Source organism: Diadema setosum, chromosome 21 (assembly GCF_964275005.1).
Source record: "Diadema setosum chromosome 21, eeDiaSeto1, whole genome shotgun sequence".
Classification (NCBI taxonomy): Eukaryota; Metazoa; Echinodermata; class Echinoidea; order Diadematoida; family Diadematidae; genus Diadema; species Diadema setosum.
Window position 1 is genome coordinate 1,126,100 of NC_092705.1, and position 21,479 is coordinate 1,147,578.

The following is a 21,479-nucleotide window of genomic DNA, read 5'->3' on the forward strand; positions in this document are numbered from 1 at the left end:
GTGACCTATTCAATTTTTGTGGAGGATTTGCAACTCAAGAATTTGAGTGTTTGTGTTCCTTTCTTTGTGTATGCTTATGTATGTATCTATGGATATAAGTGTGTGGGTGGGTGTGTGTGTGTGTGTGTGTGTGTGTGTGTGTGTGTGTGTGAATGTTATGCATTCCAGTGGCTTCTGTTGAGTGTATGAAATGAATTAGTTCTTGAAGAATTGTTAGGTGCAAAAGCATTTTTGAAATGAAAAATGTCAAATTTTGGGCAAAAATGCTCAAGATAGATATTTCAAAGGTAGATGACTATAATGTCTTGCAGGCCAAAATTGCCTACATGTTTTGTGTGCGTGAGTGATTAGGGCACCCCATATCAAAATCCGTTATAATTTATGGTGCTTTTTACATGTATTTGTTGTTTTGTTTTGTAAATGTTATTTACAGGATCAATTTCTTTTGAATTTACAGGTTGCTTTACATACATATTCCTGTGGCCTTTTTTCTTTTGAAATTTCAACTTCTGACAAATCTCTTTTTCTGTCATTTTTATCTCTTACATATCTAACCCAGTTTCTTTTGTTTGTATGTGTGTGTGTTTTGTTTGTTTGGTTTTTTTTAGTAAATATTTCATGTAGCACTTTCAACTTTGAGATATGTGTATTTACTAAATTGTATTTACCAATTATGGAACTATGGCAAAGTTTTGCTGGGTCCCTTTGTACTGGTTTCTCCCTCCCTCGCATTAAAGTTGAAAATGAAATTGAAATGGAAAATTGAAATTGTAGTTAACTTTCAAACTTTGATTGAATCATGCATGTGTTGATATATTCCATCTGTCTTGTATGTTTGTTATAATTGCATCTCTTCTGTATGTTTAATATATTCCATCTCTCTTTTATGTTTGTTATATTCCATCTCTCTTCCAGAACCCCAGATCAATGCCCAACTGTGGTGTCCCTCTTGTCAGAGAGTTACAACCCCCATGTCCGATATGGAGCAGCCATGGCTCTCGGCATTGCGTGTGCTGGAACCGGAAATAAGGTTTGTGATTGTCAAAAAGAACAAAAAAATACATCAAATATCGACAAACAATAAAGCTAGAGGGGCATTGTGTTTTGGCATACCTGGCTGCATTATTTGAGCAATAATGTAAAGTTTAATTAAACTCATAAAAGTTTGAAATCTACCAAATGCTTTCAACTTGACTTGTAGCAAGTGTCTTTCTCATCAGAAATCAAATGTGTTGCATTTTCAGCAATGTGAGATTTGAGTGTTTCATTGAGAACTCAAAGTGAAGTGACTCGAAGTGAATGCTGTTATGATGATGACATCCACTTTATGTCAGGTGATATTTAAAAGTCCAACTCCATCGATATCATATGTATGTAACTCTTATCATGAAGAAAAGTTACACATTGTAGTATTCTGTTGATGATGTTAGAAAACTGTTGGTAGGCCACGGAAGTTTGATTTATTATATTGGTTTTCTTTTTACGAACCTTCCAAATGATGCCTTAAATGTAATTTGTAATCCTGATGTTTACATTATCTTCTGCTGGTGTTTTGTGTGCTATGTCATCAGGATGCGCTGAGTATCTTGGAACCAATGCTGAACGATTCTGTCAACTACGTGAGACAGGGTGCCCTCATTGCCTCGGCCATGGTGCTGATTCAACAGAATGAGATCACCTGTCCAAAGGTACTTTCTCTTATGATTTGCATTTGTGCCCAAGTCTATCTTCATTTGCTCATATTCCAGGGCCCTGCAGTTCTTGTGCTGAATTATTGAAATTCTGATAAGTATAGCACATCAGAACATGTTCCCGTCATTCTTAATTCATTTGTAACTTTAAGAACAGCTCTATGAAACATCCCCAGGACCCTGTTTCATAAAGCTGTTCGTAAAGTTACGCATGACTTTATGAACGACTGGAATATGAAGTGCCAATATGTGTACCCATTTTTTTTTTTCTTTACATTTTTAACAAAGTACAGCTGTATGTCAATATTTCAGCTACAGTTGGGCAAAAATACACTTTCAACTAAAAATGTGTGTTAACATGTAAAAATAATCATCATCATCTGCAAATCTGAACTTTAGCTATTGAAATTAACAATGATTAGGAAACTCACTTGGCTTGCCATATTCCAGTCGTTCTTATTAAAAGTCATGCATACCTTAACAATCAGCTTTGTGGAAATTCGCAAATTTAAATACATGTGAACATTCCTCGTTTTACAGTATTTATATGAATGTATATGTGCATGCATTGTTAATGTTTAAAATGTATTACTGGTGTACAGATAATGTGCACAAGGGTTTTGAGGAGATGGATATTTAGAATTTAGTTGGGCACAATAATAAGAATGTTAAATGGGCCAAGCTGTCGAAAAGGTTTTAAAGGAGGAGATACTATATGTTTATATATTACATCTTTCAGTATGTGATAATTCAGCTTGCTGCTTTGTAAAACAGTAGAAAACTTGCTAACAAAATGAAAGAGAAGAGATACCAATAAAATACAGAGATGTGATGTCCTATTAAACCATTTGGCTTTTTTCCAAGTGTGTGATGAGGAATTTTGTTGTGAGCCTGCTGGGTTGTGTGTAGAGGTCAGGTTAAAGAAACAAATCAAACAGTGAGATGGCTGAGGTAGCTAGAAATGACAGAGAATGACTCTTAGCCATGAGGAAAAGATGAAGGGGCCTCGCTCTTGGCTTTATGACAGGCAAGGAATGTCAAGGATTGTCATAAATAGGGGCAAAAAAATCAATTATTGATGCCTATTTTTGTCTCTCACATGAAACTGACCTTGTCATTGGTGACTGACCACTTACCTGACGATGTTGCACTTTTTCCCCAGCTATAATTAAACTTTCTTTTGACTTTCCTTGTTAAAACTTTTATGTTTACATTTGTGCAGTTTCAACTTATTGTTGTTTCACAACAAAGATGTGTACAATTCATCGGAAGACTGAAGAGCCAGCTATTTTTATGAACTGTAAAATGAAACTTGTGTGTGTGATGGTGTGACCTAGTTTGCTCCATCCTTACCATCTTTCCTGGCTGAAATACAAGTATCCGATCCGTTATTGATGTCAGCCATACTGGTCCTGTTGCGACAAGATACTGCCATTCTATGAATTAAAAATCCCATGCCGTAATCCAAATGAACAAACAGTCAAGCGCTCTGCAGCCTACTAGCCGAAACTCATCTCTGTTACCATGGCGATGAAAGGACTGATACAGTTACTGGCTTCTGTCTGTTTCTGAAGTCAAGGTGATCTGGTTTTTCTCTGAATGTCTTGTGTAAAAGTTGAAGCCAAATTTGTCCGTATGCGAAATTATAAAAGGGTGCGATTCTACATGTGGGCGCATTGACATAACACTATGTGTGAGCTATATACAGCTGTAGGTATTGTTAATCATTGTTATCATTATCATTTGCATAAACTACCAATCCTGATGGCCCACATTGTAATTATCCTTATCCAAGGTTTGCTGCACTATAACATATTTTTGTTTTTTCAAGAATTTTGTTTATCAAGCCAGAATTGTTGGTTGGAGCAACTTCCAGAAAGTGTTAATTTTTTTTTTCTTTCTTTTAATGAAGTTCGAATTAATTTAAGTTCGAACTGTATGATCATTCTTGTCTGTACATCTATGTACTGGAATTTCTCTCATCATGCATGCTCCTGCATCATACACTCCATGTGAAGTTACAGACGTGCCTCATTGATTCTTTGACCAACTTGACAGATGGCACATGAAAGACATTACTTCCCATTTGCAGATGAAACAAAAACCCAGCTTGAGTGCTTCAAAATAGTTCTAAAATGTGAGTTAGGGATAGAAACCACCAATGTAAAAATGTTAATCAGTATAATCAGTGTTAAGTAATGTTGAATATACAAAATGTGAACAATAGTTATAATAAATTCACTTCTAGAATAAACCATCTGCAATTATGGTTTATTGAGAAAATAGTGATATCTCCTTGTATTTTAGGCTTTATTGCTAAATTTTTATATGGTAGGATATCTTGTGATACAACTGACGTACACGTATGCATCAAATGTGATAACTCAAACGTTTTTTTTAATCACTACTCCCAATGGTAAACAGGACATTTAAGGCTTAAAATCTCTCCCCCATCAAATTTTGTGATCTCATCGTAAATGGCTGTCATAGTGAGAAAGTGAATTGCATCAATAGTTAGGATACTTCAGGATTAACACCCTGTAGATTGTAACACCCTGTAGATTTTCATTAGGGAAAAGCAAACAGTGTGACCTTTCAAGGTACTATATGTGAGAACTTCTATTACAGAAATGGTCTTTCCTGCACTCTTCTCCCCATTAATCATGATTGGATTCTACTACCTTGTGTAAAGCTGGATGTAGATGAATTGCAGCAATCATCAGTGAAATCACTTAAATATGTCAGAAATTTGTTTTCATTGAAAACGGATTACACTCGACACTCTCTTTACCATATTTTTTTTCCCTCATGCTCTGAATCCCCACCTCCCTGTTTATTGCTGTCATTACAGGATTAATCTCCTTCTAGCCTCTAGGGTTCCATCAGATTTTGAGAATTAGCTGTGAGAAATACCCTGACACATGGCGAAGCTGGCATTGGTAGCTTCTTGGATAAGAAAAGGAAGCAGTGGAGGCGGAAAAGAAAAATGAAAGGAAAGAGACAAACCCAGGAGCTTGTCACCTTGATGAGCGACTGTGTCATGGTTTCCACAATTGCTTCCAATTACACCATGTGTGTTGTCACTAGGGGCTTCTAACTTGTCCCAATCAAGCGATGTGAATGAAAGCATGAATTGATCAATTGCAGATAAGTTTTCTTGGTAATTATGTCAGGGGTGCTAGTCTTGCATCAAGCTGTAATAAGGAAACTGCCCATCAGAGGTATATTTTCACCTCGTCTAGATTATATCATATCAGATGAAGGTAGTGATTTTTTTCCCCCTTTTTGATCATCACAGCTGACAGCTGAAATGGATGATGAGAATTTCTCACTGACTTTGTCTGTCCCGAGTCTTTTGGGGGCTAGAGCTCTGCAGGTCTGATACTAATTTGTCCTGAGCTCTGTTAGATTACTACTGCTCTATGGAGTGGGTCTACTTGTAGGTCCCCACTTTGAGCAGAGAATATATTCAGGACTTTGATGCCACAAGTAGGTTTTGTTTCGCTTTGTTTTGTTTTTGTGATGGGGGGGGGGGAACAGAATTGCCAATTTGAAGAATGCTGTAATCTTTTTTTTTTTTTAATGCCACTCAGAAATGAGTTATTTTCCTGAGTTAAGGTTTTTTATTCTTCTGCAGTGCCTACTTATGATTAGAAAATACAAAGTATACTTTTGCAAAAAAGTGGAATATTTTATGCTTTATTACAAATGTGTATGTCTATATTGCATGCATGCCTGAGGATGTTTGGGAAGAGATTGAATTTCCTTTTTTGGCAATTATGTGAAACATAAAAAAAAAAAAATGGGAGGAAGAACTACAAGTTTAAGTGGATAATGGCACATGGCATAGTTATTGAGCAAATACTTGCCATGGCCAACAATTTGAATGATTACCAGGTTCTTGTGTAATTTAGTTCCATGTTTGTTTGTATCGCAAGAGGAACATAGCTCTCTCAACTATGTGAATTTACAAGGTCTACTCTTTAATTCTGAGTTGATTACTTTGATGTCAGTACACGGAGATTCTTGTCCTTGAATGCAACATTTATTCAGGGTCCATGATTACTGATAGGATACAAGAACAATGATTTAGGCAACATGTTAATCCTCCCTGTATTCAAATTGGCAACAGCTACATCTTGTGAATTACAATGTAGTACGGTCCTTAGAAGCACTGTGTGCATTTCCAAACAAACCTTGCAATAGATAAATGCTGTGTGAGAGTGTGTTGATCTCCTTTGTAAATATTCACCATTATGGCCGAGTTGGGGGTACTTCCAAAAGGGACCCACGCTTTGCACATTCAAAAGACCCATAGATACGGTCTCTTTAAAAAAAAAGAAAAAGCAGCCTAACAACGATAACAAAAACAAGATGAAAGCACCCTCCGGTGTATAATGTCTATGGTGGAAGACTTTCAAACATGTTTTCGTTTACTGCAAAAAGATAATAGGTTGGAGAGTGTTTTTAACTGAGTAAGGTACAGAGCAATACTGCATCTCTATAGTCAGGAATTTATCACTTTCATTACTTCTGGGAATCAAGAAAAGATAAGCTGAATGCCCTCTTTGGGAACAGCCACTCTTACATTGTGAGTGATAGACATAATATTCTTGACAAAAGTGAAATAACCTTCCCTCACTAAAACAGCCCCAAACCATGAAGCACAAGTATGTCAAGAAGAAAGCTTCTCTTATTGTGAGCTTAATTTCATCTGACCATCATAATTTCAAGATTTTCTTCTTCATTATGATTCAACTGCAAGTGTCAGTGTGCACAGGAAGGTGAAAGAGTACCACTTTTCTGGATTGATTATTACACACTACAGCCTTATAACTTCAGACTTTAAAGGGACTGTACAGTACTGGTTGAGGTGGGGATTCATGTTTTGAACATTTCTAAGTGAGATAATGAGAAAACTCTTATGAAATATGAAAGAGCATGTAATTTTAAGAAGGATTCAACGTTTATTTGATGAAAATTGGTTTTTAAATGGCTGAGATATCCCAAAAAGTGATAATAATAAAAGGCGACATGCCACAACTTTATTAGGATCTCTTTGTTTTACCTTGTTTTTTTTATATCTCAGCCATTTCGAAACCGATTTTCGTCAAATAAACTTTTGATACCCCCAAGAATTGCATGCTCTTTGACATCTCATAGAGTGGTTTCTGAATATCTCGCAAAACGTTAAAAGCTAAATCCTCGCCTTGACCAGAACTGTACACACCCTTTAAGCCACTAACTTATTGCAGCTCCCTTTTTTTTCTTCTTCTTCTTCTTCCTTTTTTCAGGCTCTAAACCAAAACATCGTAGGCATTCATGTCTAAGGTACTCTGACCTATAATGATGTTTGTTTATTCAGCGCTAAATGTCTTTTACAGGCTCTCTCAGTGGGATGATGAAGAAAGTGTTATTCTACCCGACATCAGTCATACCCTGGTACCAGTCATTTCCCATTCACAACTAGCCAGAAGGAGTCAGGGCTCAAATTGACAAAGTTTGATTTAATGAGGTCATATCTTGCTATAAGCACTCCGATGAGTGGGTATGAAGGACCTAGCCCAGATGTATTGCGGGTATTCCACAAAGTGATGTACCAGGGGAACTTGTAGCGTCTTCATCCCTGAATACTGTGTCACTTGTGTTGGTAGTACCCAATTCACACCCACAAGATGATTAATTCTGCCTTTACTTTAATTCAAGATCCACCAAGCATACCCATTTCTCTTCACATTATGTATTTAAGAGTGACTGTAAATGATCAACTAAGGGGAATTTGTGTGGGAGTGATTTCGCAAGACAGTCTCTTCAAGTATTATCCACTAACTGTTTTTCCTGCTCTGGTTGTGTAATTGCACATACAGTCGGGGTGTGCTGACTTCAAATATTAACCTTCCTGTAAACACTTCCCTCGCATATTATTTAGAAGGTGTGAAAGGGTCCTGTGTTTACCTCATGATGGAATGCTGCTTGAATAGATTCATGCATGCAAGTGACGTCTGACTTTGGGCCAAGATTGATGATAACTTATTCTTCCCCCAGACATACACATGTATCAATAGACTTGGGTAGCAGGGTAGAAAAAAATAATTTTCTTTTGTTTTGATTGGCAGTAGTTGATAAGTCAAATATTGAGGTCAAGTTTGTCAAAAGCAGCAAATCTTGTCATATGACCATCACTCAAAATTATATCGTGATTTCAGGACAGGCAGTGGGCAATGGAGAAACTTTCACATACGCTGATTTTATTTTTGTGCAAGTAACAGCATCACATCAGAGGCCGTATATGAATTTTAAAAATGATACATGTGAGTGTATTTTGTGTCATACCATGCTTGTATTCTTACCTTCAACATCCTAAAATAAGAGTGTTAGTCAAATGAAGCAAACAAATGCAAAAACAAGGAGTCAAAATATAGAAAATCTAGAGGAGAGCACAGGTTTGGTAATGAAGAGACACAAAACTGGACAGAATGCTGACCAAAGACAGAGCAAATAGAAGAGTTGTGTGCACTTTTGTATTTTTGTTGGTCAGTACATAAGCACAAAATTGAAAACATTTCTAACAAATCTAATTTTGGTTTGCCCCTTCTGTCCTTGGTTCTCCTTCGGTTCTCCTTCTGTTTGCCTTTTTCTTAAATTATCTCTCTGTTACCTTGTTTTATTCTTAGCAGGCCAAAATTTCTACATAAATTATAAAACATTTGCTGTTTTTTTCACAAGTACAGAAGATACTTGATTATGCAGTTGCCATAGTGATATGGGGGTCTCTGTGTAATCATAGTTCTAGGTGCAGGTGATGATCACCCACTGGTGTAACAGTTGCCATGACGATTTGATGAATACTTCATCAGGTCACGTCAGGGGGTGACTGGATTCTTGCTCTGAAGGCAAATAAAACGCACTCAAATAATAAAGAAAGTGGAGTCCTCAAGAGTAGGTCACATGTCATTAAATAGTTGATCTGGGGCATTGTAACAATTCCTTAGAATGAGGATCTGAAATCATCAAGTCCTTTGTACTGGTTCCACAAGGTTCCTACAGACAGTGAGATAATTGATTCCCTTGATCTGGATTGGGTTGTAAAATAATGACTTGGAGAGGTATTTGAATCTTATTCCATAGCAGAAACAAAGTTACAGTAATTACGAGGTTGTCATATATTGTGCAAACTCTGTTAATGTACTTGCATTATCTTATTGATAGGCAACAGGTTGAAATTGTTCACAGATAAACATATACTATAAAAGCTCTGATTTTCACAAGGGTTTAGTTTATCAAATCGTGAAAACTACATCTCGCAAAAATGCCTGTGATCTCCTCATTCCAGAAAATATCTGTATGCAAAATATAACAGCTTTTGTAGTAATAGAACTATCTAGGTCAAAATCCCTCCGGATGCTGTGAATGAAATTCACAACTTTTCTTGGCTGCCCCTAAATATCATCTTTCTTCAGCTGTAATGTTGATGATTCTAGACAATATTGAGTGAATGTGTAGATAGTTTTACAAGAACAAGAAATTCCATGTTTGACAGCAAATCATTCTTCATTGTACTATAGTGCCATTCTTATTACACAAAAAAATGACACGTTTTGGGGGATGAGGATCTTTTTGCAATGAGAACAGAAATCAAAAAAATTTTTCGTAAGATTTGGGTCATAATCCAAATTGGACAAATTTTTGTGATTTTCTTTTTCAAAAAGATGTTAAGTTGTGCAGTGAAAACCGTGACTGCACAAAATTTTGAGATTTGATATCTCACAATGAACCGCATTTGTGGCTCCTTGCTATTTTTACCATTCTTTGGTGTGTCGCATTATATTAAATTGGCCTTGAGACGTAGACTAGTTGTGTAAGCATACCATTTTATGATATGCGCAGGTCACCTCTTCACAAATAATGCACGACCTAAAAAGTTTCATTTTTTTTTTTACAGTGAGAATGCTGAATCAAAAGACATGATCCTGATCGCGACCAAAATTTGAAATGTTTGCAATGAGAATGGCATTATTATGTCACTGTCAGTGTTGAAAAGATGTGATTAATGTGTTCTCCCGTCTGTATTCGTCTTTCCACACCCTTCTCCAGGTGGCTCACTTCCGCAGTATGTACAGCAAGACAATCAGTGACAAGCATGAAGACCTCATGGCCAAATTTGGTGCCATCCTGGCCCAGGGCATCATTGATGCTGGTATGACCTCACCCATCCCTGCAAATGTTTTATCCTTTTTTTTTAATGTTTTTATTGAAGAAAAAGCATACATACAAACGAGAACAAAACAGTACATGCATTATAATTTGATACAATCAATAGTAAATGCTACAAACCACATTTCTGTCATTTGTACCCTATCTTTTACTATAATTCATGATAATCAATATTGGTATTTCATAGGGTCGAGTGTAACTATTTTGGTCATATACCTTCGTTTATTTCAGTTGGGGACTAATCAAAATCCTCAGTAATGTTAAATTAATCATTTATACTTAATGTGCCCCATTTTAGAAGATTAATGTAAATGTTTGTCTCAATTTGAGAACATTTTTATACTTTTTCTATTATTATGCAGATTGAATGAATTTTATCACTCCCATCTAATTTCAGTTAAAACAGAAACCGGAGTAAAATTCAAAGTTGCCAATTTGATGATTATCTGGTGTAAAATTTCCTGGGACTTGATGGGTTAAAGGTAGAATTTCATGAGGAAGACGCAGACAACATTTCTTTCTCGTTCTAAATACTAATAAGACATGGCCTTGTGTGGGAAACTTAACACTAAAGGGTCCGGGCTTTTTTGGCTATGCTCAGACCGGGGGGGTCACTGACCACTTTTCTACCATAATTAGCACAAAACTAATCAATGTAAGTGATTAATTGTAAAAATAATCAGGTTTTTATGACTTTCATGACAGAGCACTGTTTTCCATAGGAAATGTACACAAAATCACAAAATTGTGCCCGTTTTGGGGCGACATTCCATTACAAAAACGGGCGTGGCTTCGCAAGAGAATTATAGCACGAAATGTCGAGGGGGGGCGAATTCCACCCCGCCCCCGGCCCTTTAGGGTTAAACTAAGCTGTCTTAATCACATGAATGTAAATGTGCTGAGGTAAAAACCCTCCTTTATGTGTTGCTTGAAGGTTTGCATGGTGAAGTATAAATGAGGGAGACAGGTTTGTGGTAACACCATGTGTATGTAGTCCTTGTAGGGATCGTTGTTTGACAAAAGAAGAGCCTAGAAAGAGGAGAGTCGAAGAGGGAAGCAACACAGGCAGAGTGTAAAGAAGGCAAATAGTGATAAGTGGGGGGGGGGGGCAGTGAGTTGGAATGTGAAGTCGCATTTGTGGAGACGAGAGAAAAGGGGATCCTATTTTGTGCTAATGTTAAGAACATTCTAAAATATCCACTTAAAAAGCATGAATGAAAGGATCATTTTCATTTATCTCTTAACACTCATAGTTACAATAAATCTGGAATGTGTTGAGGGCATTCATGAAGAATTCATCCCATGTCTGGTGAGAAAATGTAGGATGAGTATTAAACGAGTCATGCTCCAAACATGTGCCAGTAGAAAGCAGGTGACCAGTCACTCATGTGAGAAAGATGACTCCTATTGAATAGCTTGGATGCCTTGATATTACCTGGACAATCAGTCGGCCATGACTTTCTTGAAATGTGTCTGATGGTACATAAAATATCAATGCCAAGTCGCTTGAGTTTTTCTTTAGTCATGCGGTTAAAGCGTCTCTCGTGGCCCATTTTCCTTTAATCTCATTCCAAGAGTTTAGCAGTTAAAAACATAAAGTCCCCCCCCCCCCCCTCCAGGCTGGACTGAGGCAAATACATGTATTCAAAGAGTCTTGAGGTGGGTTAGGATTGGACGGGTCAGACGTGTTAATTGCTGAAAGAGTCTTTGACCTGGGAGTGGGGAACTGACCAAGACTTACTTACGTCACTGTACACCTGCCTCTCAGTGACCAGCGGGTGGGAATGGACAGGTGTAGATTGTGGTGACGTATCAAAAAGATTGTTGTACTCTCACCACTGTGACCAGGGCATTGCAAGAATGCTACCAAGCTCAAGTGAGCTATTGCGATCGCCCTTTGTCCGGCGTCCGTCGTGCGTCGTGCGTCGTCCGTCGTGCGTCGTCCGTCGTCCGTCGTGCGTAAACTTTTTACATTTTCATCTTCTTGTTGAAAACCCCAAGACCGATTTTCATCAAACTTGGCAGGTAGCATCCCTAGGGGGTTAGGAACTCAATTTGTTAAAATGGGCACCATGCCCCACCCAGGGGGCCCCCAGGGGGGCCCAAACCCCCCAAAATTAAGAAATCTGTAAAAATCTTCTTCTCTAGAACCAGAAGTGATAGAGCTAAGTTAATACTGTGAGTTAGTACATTGATGACTGTAGTTTCACGTTTGTTCATGGCAGAATCAGGGGTGCCCCCTTTGGGACCCAGGGGAGGGGGGTGGGGAGGGGTCCTAATGGGGCCTAAATTGTACATTTTCATCGTCTTCTTGAGAACCCCATGACCAATTTTCACTAAACTTGGCAGGTAGCATCCCTAGGGGGTTAGGATCTCAATTTGTTAAAATGGGCACCATGCCCCACCCAGGGGCCCCCAGGGGACCCAAACACCCCAAAATGAAGGAATCTTTAAAAATCTTCTCTAGAATCAAAAGTTATAGAGCTAAGATAATACTATGAGTGAGTACATTAATGACTGTAGTTTCAAGTTTGTTCATAGCAAATCCAGGGATGCCCCTCTTTGGGGCAGGGGGGGGGGGGGGGTTGGGAAGGTCCAAATGGGGGCCTGAATTGTACATTTTCATCTTCTTCCTGAAAACCTCATGATGGATTTTCGTCAAACTTGGCAGGTAGCATCCCTAGGGGGTCAGGATCTCAATTTATCAAAATGGGCACCATGCCCCACCCAGAGGGCCCCAGGGGGCCCCAACCCCCCCCCCCCCCCCCCCCAAATTAAGGAATCTTAAAAAAAAAATGGGCCCTTATTGTACATTTTCATCTTCTACTTGAGAATGCGTGGTCAAATTTTAGTAGAGCTGTGAATAATTTAGATTAGTGACTGCGTGAAAGGTGAACTTGCGATACTCAGGTGAGCGCTAGACCCGTGGGTCTCTTGTTTTCAGTTGCTCTAAATATAAGTAGTACTCCATCCTCCCTTACAGTATTACAGTACACATAGGAAACACACATTGTATCTGAAGCTGAGCCTTCAAGCTGTGCTTTCCGCATGTAACATCACAATATCGTTGGAATTCCACAAGATTGTCAAATGAATGGTGATCTCATTGACATTTCTAGATCTCTTGCTGTTGAGCTGATATCACAGTATTTGCAAGGGCCTAGCCTGACTTCCACATAAACTATTGCTTTGAGCCATATATCAAATAAGAGCTCTAGATGTACTTAGAGACATAGTTGACTTTATTTTTCATAGGTTCATTCTCCTTTCAGTGTGAATGGGCTTGAATAATTTGTTGTCCATTCTGGAAATTTGGAATGTGAATATGCTTATCACAGCAACACGAAACTGCAAGTAATAGCATTGATGTATTTTGAAAATAGTGTTATTTACAAAATAGGCCAAAGCAGTTGATTGCAAAGAGAATAAGAGGTGCAAGTTGTTACCGCAGCTTGATCATATTGAGATTTTGTTGTTGTTGTTGCGAGGTGATGGTATTGGTGAGTGGAGTGTTTCATGTGATTTTGATAGAAGGGAAGTGAAATGATTCATTTGTGTGACTTCAGTCAAGAGGCCCAAGATTTTTGATATATTCAGACTTTCAGCCTCTTGCTCAGCACATTAATCATTTGTGTGAATTTAAGTCAGGAGGCCCAAGATTATATGCTTTGTTCAGACTTTCAATCCATTGCTCAGCACAAGTCTGACAGTGAAGCAATTTATGAGTAATGAATTAGATGCTCTCGCTAGCTGCCTGTTTGGTTACTCAATGTAGTATTGATGCAGTGAATCAGCCCGAGGCATGTGTTGTACGTGCCGTCCGGAAATGCCAAGGAAGGACATCTATGTTTCCCTACCCTCACTAGAAAACCCCATTCACAGTCAGAAATTGAGCTCAAGTGATATTACCCGTTTGTGCAAAACTACACCATACTCAGTAGAACTGTTTGAATGATTTGCTTTATGTCACAACAAAATATGTATTTGAAAAGATATCATGTAATGCCTACTAGTAAGATATAGGTGAGGAGAAGTCATATCGAATATAAAGAAGCAATAAAAAATCAGTAAGTCCTATATAGTAGTTGCCCCAAAGATGGAAATAATTGAACTGATGATTGAGTATTTGTTGGTATTGAAAAGCCATACTAGTGTTAGTAGCAGATTTACCAATACACTACATTACCTTAATGCTTTCAAGTTCTCACTCTTCAACCAGATCCTTGGGGAATGTGTTTTATCAGAAATGCAGCTCAAATGTTAGAGTTTATTTTGCAAACTTACAGAGGGCCAAAGTCTGAAAGTAACTAAGCCTAACTAATTCATTTGTTTTGGGAAAGAAATAAATTTAGTTTGATAGAATTGTATAATTTGATGATAAAAGGTTTGTTCTTCATTTTTCATGGCAAAAGCACTTTCATTTTGCCAGCGCTCTTTGGGTCTAAACGCATCCTTGGTGCCCATAATAATAATGCTAATGTTACAGAAACAGTTTTATGTGGATGTACTAAAATGCATTAGCATAGATCATAATTTATTGGTGGGGGCAGTCCTGGAGCTAACAAGGGGCGCAGGGTACCCTCAGACTTCTACCTCTTCTTTCCTGTTGGTTGCCATAAAGAGTCTAGACTATTAATTGTGTCATAAGCCTAATGAGATGGACCATGGAAGGTTTCTATTTCTGTCCTGCAATCATCTCATGGTATCCTTAGAGGAAAACACATCATTATCTGGTCTCTTACAACCAAAGATACAAGGATTGTATTTGCTGCAACAATTCCCACATGATATTTTAAAGGTGTTCAAAAGTCATGACAGTCTTCTACACTTGTTTGGTGCATATGTTAAAACCATCAGATGTGAAATGATTTTGAACCAACCAAACAAAAAACTTCATTAATGATTGATACACTGAATTTGAAGGAATTTCAAAATTTTGTAGGAATTTGTAGCTTTGTCAAATATCAAGCACTTTTCCTGTTTCTGATTCCTGAAATGAATCTCAGAGATCGAGAGAGAAAACTGTTAGCTATATTTCTGTGAAGATTGAAAGAGGATTAGGAAGAAATTTCTGAGAGAACCATTTTATCTCTCCTTTCATCAACCTTTCCTGTCTGAATAATTTAGGCTTACATGAACTCACACAGATTTTATTGCAAAATTCACAGTAGAGGTTTGCATCATTTTTTTTTTTCTGACCCAGAATTAATGTATTGTGCCATTTACGTTAACGGTTATTAAACCTGGCACTTAGCCATCTCTATGGTTAAACAGTCGAAAAGCGCCATCTTTTGTCTCAAGCAATGAAAGTGAATCTAGTTTCATCAGCTCTGCTTATTTGTATGCCAATTGAGTTTGTAATCTTTAGTTTTAAAAACAACAACTAATTTTTCAGTCTTATTAAATTGTTCTGTAATACAGTTGAAAACAAAAGACATTTGTGTCATAAGGTCATTAACTATCTAGATTGCTGTCTTGAGTGGGGAGGTCTGTTCTCTGTGATGTGTGAGGGAGATAAATGCAGTGAGAACAATCTTAAAGACCTATCGTGAATTGTGTTCTATTCCTGGGGTCTCTCTCATCATTTTCAATGTGGCTGTCCCCATCTTAAATTCTTGATGTTTGTCTCCTTGTTCATTTCACTGGCAGAGATTGAGATTGAATTGACAAAATTGTAATTTGATTCATATCAAAGAAAGTCTGCTTGCTTTGATATGGTTATAAGAAGTAAGATATGTTATCTGTGATATTATTTGATACCCTCAGGTGGACGAAACGTCACCATCTGTCTCCAGTCGAGGACTGGCCACACCCACCTGTCGTCGGTGGTTGGGATGTTGGTCTTCCTTCACTTCTGGTACTGGTTTCCTCTGGGTCACTTCCTCTCGTTAGCCTTCACTCCAACGACCGTTGTGGCTCTCAACTCCGACCTAGAGGTCAGGTTTGAATTTGAAAGTAATACAGGCAACTTCGGTTATAACAAAGTCCTCAGGACTTGCAGTTCTCTTTCATTGTATTAAAATGTTGTTGTAGAAGAACAAGATGATATGTAAAGATACAATGTATACCTGGTATACATGTAGATATTAATTTTGGGGGCATGAGTTTTTACTTTGTTGTACAAGAATTTTGTTATGACTGGAGTGCACTGGAGAACCTGTGTAGGTGCATGTAGCACACAAGTTTCTCCTAGATAGCCTTCCGGAACCTCCCTGATTTAAATATGTTAGTAGCCCTACATGCAGGAAAGATTCCATCACAGTGGAGGGAGTCTCAAGTCATGGTGTTAGTGGGATGGAAGGAGATGTGAGGCCAATATGGGGGTGCGGTCATGAAGTCTTGTTAAGATGTCAAAATTACTGCATTTCTTGCATCTTATTTTCATCATATTGCAAAATATACCATTTGATACACAGATGCCTGTGATGGAATTCAAGTCCAGTGCCAAGCCATCCCACTATGCGTACCCACCCCCTCTGGAAGTACCCAAGGAGAAAGAAAAGGAGAAGGTTGCCACAGCCGTTCTGTCAATCACTGCCAAGGCCAAGAAACGGGAGAAGAAAGATGCGGAGGAGAAGATGCAAGTGGTGAGTCCTTTGCTCTTCAGTCTTTCTTTCTTATTTCCGGATGTACAGTCCTGTCTTCACTGTTTTCCTCCATCAAGTCCTAGTTCCCATTTATTAACCTTCATTATGCAACTGACACATTTTTCATTTTCTATTTACCAGAGTTCCTCCAAACAGATTATGAAGGAGATATTTTGTTTAACCCTTTGAAGACGAGTCCCGAGTATGCTCAGGCAGGTGTCTATGAGAAATGCGTGTTGTAGCAAAACCAGTCCATCCTCAATGGGTTAAACTAGTGCATTGACTGGTAGATCTCAGACTTTCACTGTAGGGCTTTCCAGCATTCGCCAAATCATGTGTGTCAAGTTTGTTGAAGTGTCACTTTCCTTGACATCTTTGCAAAGAAAAATGCATGACTATTTCAGTAATCATGTGAATGTGACACATTTTGCTTTCAACATCTTGTTTCAATATGCTTTCTGTCTTAACCCGTTGAGGATGAGTCCCGAGTATGCTCGGGCTGGTGTCTATGGGGAATGGGTGTTGTAGCAAAATCAGCCCATCCTCAACGGGTTAAAATTGCATAACACTTACTTAGAATGTGAAAGCGATAGTGCTATGTAATGCAAAGTTTTCATGTATGTTGACTTGTTGCCATGGTGATTGATGATGTAGGATGATCCTGAGTCAGTGAAGGAGGAGGCAGAGGAGAAACCAGGCAAGGACAGCGAGAAGGAGAAGGACAAGAAAGACAAAGAAGGTGGCGACTCGAAGGATGGGAAGGAGGCGAAGGAGGCGAAGGAGGAGAAAGGGAAGGATGGAAAGGAGGAGAAAGGAAAGGACGGGAAGGAGAGCAAAGAGGAAGAGAAGGAGAAGAAGAAGAAGGAGGAGGAACCACTCTTTGAGATGTTGGGGAACCCCGCCCGAGTGATGACATCCCAGCTGAAGGTTCTCTCAGTCCCAGAGTCAGCCAGATACCAACCAATCAAGGCAGTAAGTCATCAGGGGAACTGTGTGGTGTCAACCTTTCTCATTAGATTCCAAGTAATACAGAATTCCCAGAGTGGTCATGAAGACACTGTTAAGCCTGCTATGTGTGAAAATGAATTCTTGGTAAAGTTTACCGTAGACTCTGTAGTTTGTGCAATAGTTTTACTGTTTGTTCAGTGCCAAATTGTCAAAAGGAAGTGATAGTGAAACTGCTGATGTGTATGTTTTTGACCGAAATCATTTGCACAATACATTCACTCTAAGCCAGTCAGATGCAGTGATAGTATTATGCAGGCTTGTATGGAATGGATTTCATTAGACAAGCTTGTAGACTGATCATCCACTGGAATTCAAATTAAGGGTTAAAGAGAGATAGAGAGGTTTGACCATACTTGACCTTAACATGTATTTGTGACCTTGGATAGCTAGGTGACTTTGGATAGATTGATGAGTTTGGATACAAAGATGACTTTGGATAGATGGGATACATAGATTATTTGGATCGATGGGTCTTTTGATACTTGGATGACTATGGATTGCTGGATGATTTTAGACAGATGGCTAACTTTGGATAGATGACATAATTTGGATACATGGATGACTTTGGATACATGGATGACTTTGGATGGATGGCTGATTTTGGATAGATGGCTGACTTGGATAGATGTATGACTTTTGGTATGTAGATGACTTTGGATAGACTGATGACTGTTGATACACAGATGACACTGGATAGGTGGAAAACTTTAGAGAGATTGGTGATTTTGGATAGACACATGGCTTTGGATAGAAGGATGACTTTGGATAGATGAAATAATTTGAATACATGGACTGTTTTCAATAGATATATGACTTTGGATGGTTGGATAACTTTGGATAGATGGATGACTTTGGATGGATGAAATAATTTGAATACATAGACTGCTTTCAATAGATGTATGACTTTGGATAACTTTAGATTAATGAATGACTTTGGATATATGGATAGCTTGTGGTAAACAGATGACTAACAATGAATATGAGTTGCAGTGCTTTGTATGTAAAGAGACAAGTGATGCTTGACACCATGATATCTTGTCTGTTCTCAGGCTACCATTGGAGGAATTCTCATGGTCAAGGATCTCCAAGACTCCGAGCCTCAGACAATTGTCAAAGATGTGCCAGGTGAGATGATTTTAAGAGCAGGACTCTTCTTTGCAATCATGGGGTACATCGTTCCCTGTATCTGGTGCTCTTTTTTCTCTCTCATACCCTCTTAGTCATTTTAATTGTATAGCTCTTAATATTACTTTTCCTCTCCCTTTCTCTGCTTCATGAGATGAGGTTTTTGTTTCTTACCCCTATACCTGCCCCACTTTTCTGGCTGAAGTTTTCAACTTCCTTTATTGTAAGTGGATGAATTTCTTTATGGCTTAAGTTTGCATGGTACAAATCTCTCCTGGGTATTGGTGTACCATTTCTAAAACCTGTTGAGGATGAGTCCCGAGTATACTGTAAGACGAGGAATGTTGGCATGCATTTTAATTTCGCAAATTTCGCGAGAGCTGAGATTTGCGAAATAAAAATGCATGCTATAGTTCTTATCTACTTTATATGCATTGAATATCTCGTGAAAATTTCATACTGCAAATACGGCCGTTGGGCCCCCATTCGCGAAAATTTCATGCCACAAAAATAATGTGTTTTACAGTACTCGGGCAGGTGTCTGGGAAATGCGTGTTAAAGCAAAATCAGCCCATCCTCAATGGGTTAATGAATGTGTTAGTCTGTGGTTTGTATATTTGTTACTACGTTTCTTTGTTTGTAGTCTAGCCTGTCTAAGACCCGTTTCCAATCTTTGCCTCTCTCTAGCCGGAGGACCAAAGAAGGCAGAGGAGGAGGATGAACCCGAGCCCCCTGAGCCATTTGAGTGGACTGATGAATAGATGACATATCCGTTGCCATGCTGGTTGCCATGCACCCATCATCTTGGTTTCCACTTGGCAACAAAACAACAGAAATCTTGTTCTAAATGATGTTGATATAATTATTGTCCATATTATGGATGATTCATATCCATGCTATATGATAAACTAATGAAAGCTGGACAGTGGAAATAAACAGAGAGCATGGGTAAGATTTTGTGTGAATACTTTTGTACATTACTTCAGGCATTGTCAAGAATCAAAATTAGCAAAGCAGTGATAAAAGTTTGTTAGGCAGAATGTTGTCTTGGATGTTGACCTTTTGACCTCATATGCTTGCTCGGATTGTCAGTTTGATTGTCCTCTGTGGTTGAATACTAGAAAATCGTCTACCTATAATTTGTCAATGTTGAACTATGGAGAGGCCAACACTATTAGCACATGTCAAATTGTCATATTACTTCTGCTGTCTACATTTTTCCATTAAGAAAGTGCAATTTGAATGGACTGTAGACTTGATGATCGTTTATGAAACTTTACAGCTTGGCATGACAAAAGATATTTCTGCCACTTGCCCAAACGGGCATTTGGGCAAGGAACCCAGACTTTAATGCAGCCATTTACCCATTAATTTTACTTGCCCAACATGAGTTTTATTTGTCACGGAGGCAAGTGATAGGAAAAGTGGGTGTTGTAGCATTATGAACTTCTTACTCGACACTGCTTAAAACAAGGCTGCAGAACTGGGCAGCCCCCCCCCCCCCCCCCCCCAGTTTTGGCTGTTAACAAAGAAACAGAATGAAGAAAGAAATGTCAACAAAATTATATTAAAAAAAAACCAAAATGAAACCCATGAAAAATTCCTCCCGTAAAAAGGAGGGGGGATACCATTGACCCAACCACTACCCTTGACTCCCCCCCCCCCCCACACACACATACACACACACACTCAGATATGTTCTGCAGCCCTGTAACAGGCCATCAGGATGGAGAATAGTTAACCCGTTGAGGACGAGTCCCGAGTATACTCGGGCAGGTGTCTATGGGAAATGCGTGTTGTAGCAAAATCAAACCGTCCTCAATGGGTTAAAGAAATCAGTCACACATGAATAGAGTCAGGGGAGAGGAATTCATCCAAACCCATTTGTCAGTGGAGTGTATTTGACTGTACACAATTCATCAGGGGTGTGCAGTTGAGCTATTCTGTATGATGGATAGAGAGATGCCATTCTTTCATTCATTCATTCATTCATTCATTCATTCATTCAATTTTAGCATGGTACAACTGTCAGCCAGGGCTATTCTTCACCATGTCAGTGCACAGATAAAAAGAAACAAAGATACATGTGTGTTGTATGCATGCATTCAGAGAAAAAAATGTACCAATACTTTCCTGGTGACAGAATGTCTTTTGTCTACATGATCTCCATGTCATTTCTGCAGTCATAGGTAAACACAAATCAAAGTTTGATATCAAGGACATTTTTGTCCTATGGGTGTTACATAAACAGTCTAGAGTATCACTGTCTTTAGAAGTGCAGTAAATGTGTGGATGGCAGTGGGATTTTACATTTCTGTGAGATCTACCGCGAAACTGACATGGTGCTTTGTGGTACTTGATGAATTCCAACAAAAATGAAAAAAAAAAAGTATTCTTATATCATCCACTGAGAGTCATGATTTGACTTTCTGCAAATCCCCAAAGTGAATCAGCTTCTTCGATATTGACGTCATATTTCCTCCTTTGACCAAAGTTGTCAAAACACAAGTCATTGAGGGTAATGATGGCATGGCTTGCATTTTTGTGACTGAAGACAGCAATTTAGAATGGGGTTGCTTCCATTACATAAAAATATGCTCATTCAATAAATGATGTGGCAAATATGTATTGGATCATTTAATTCATTGATGATATCAAGGATTGATTACTTGTATCATTTCTGTCATTGTTGATAGATTCATATGTTATGACACTTTTGTGATGGATTTCCATGAGAGGACAATTCCTGACCACAGTTAACTTATAGACTTTTGTAAAATGCATAGAATGCATTGTCTGTCTGTCAGTGTGATGTTTGTAAGACATACTGTATGTACTGAAAGATTGCACAATA

The 21,479-nt window shown here is 38.4% G+C and overlaps 1 protein-coding gene across 1 annotated transcript; it reads left to right on the forward strand.

Moving 5' to 3' along the window:
- The first annotated feature begins 919 nt into the window (after positions 1–919).
- LOC140244547 (26S proteasome non-ATPase regulatory subunit 1-like) lies at positions 920–20,086 on the forward strand. The gene is made up of 8 exons (XM_072324173.1): positions 920–1,030; positions 1,572–1,688; positions 9,786–9,888; positions 15,672–15,841; positions 16,322–16,492; positions 17,147–17,464; positions 18,550–18,625; positions 19,313–20,086. Exons 1-8 carry the CDS (start codon positions 992–994, stop codon positions 19,384–19,386), a joined length of 1,068 nt encoding a protein of 355 aa, XP_072180274.1. The 5' UTR covers positions 920–991; the 3' UTR covers positions 19,387–20,086.
- The last annotated feature ends 1,393 nt before the right edge of the window (positions 20,087–21,479 follow it).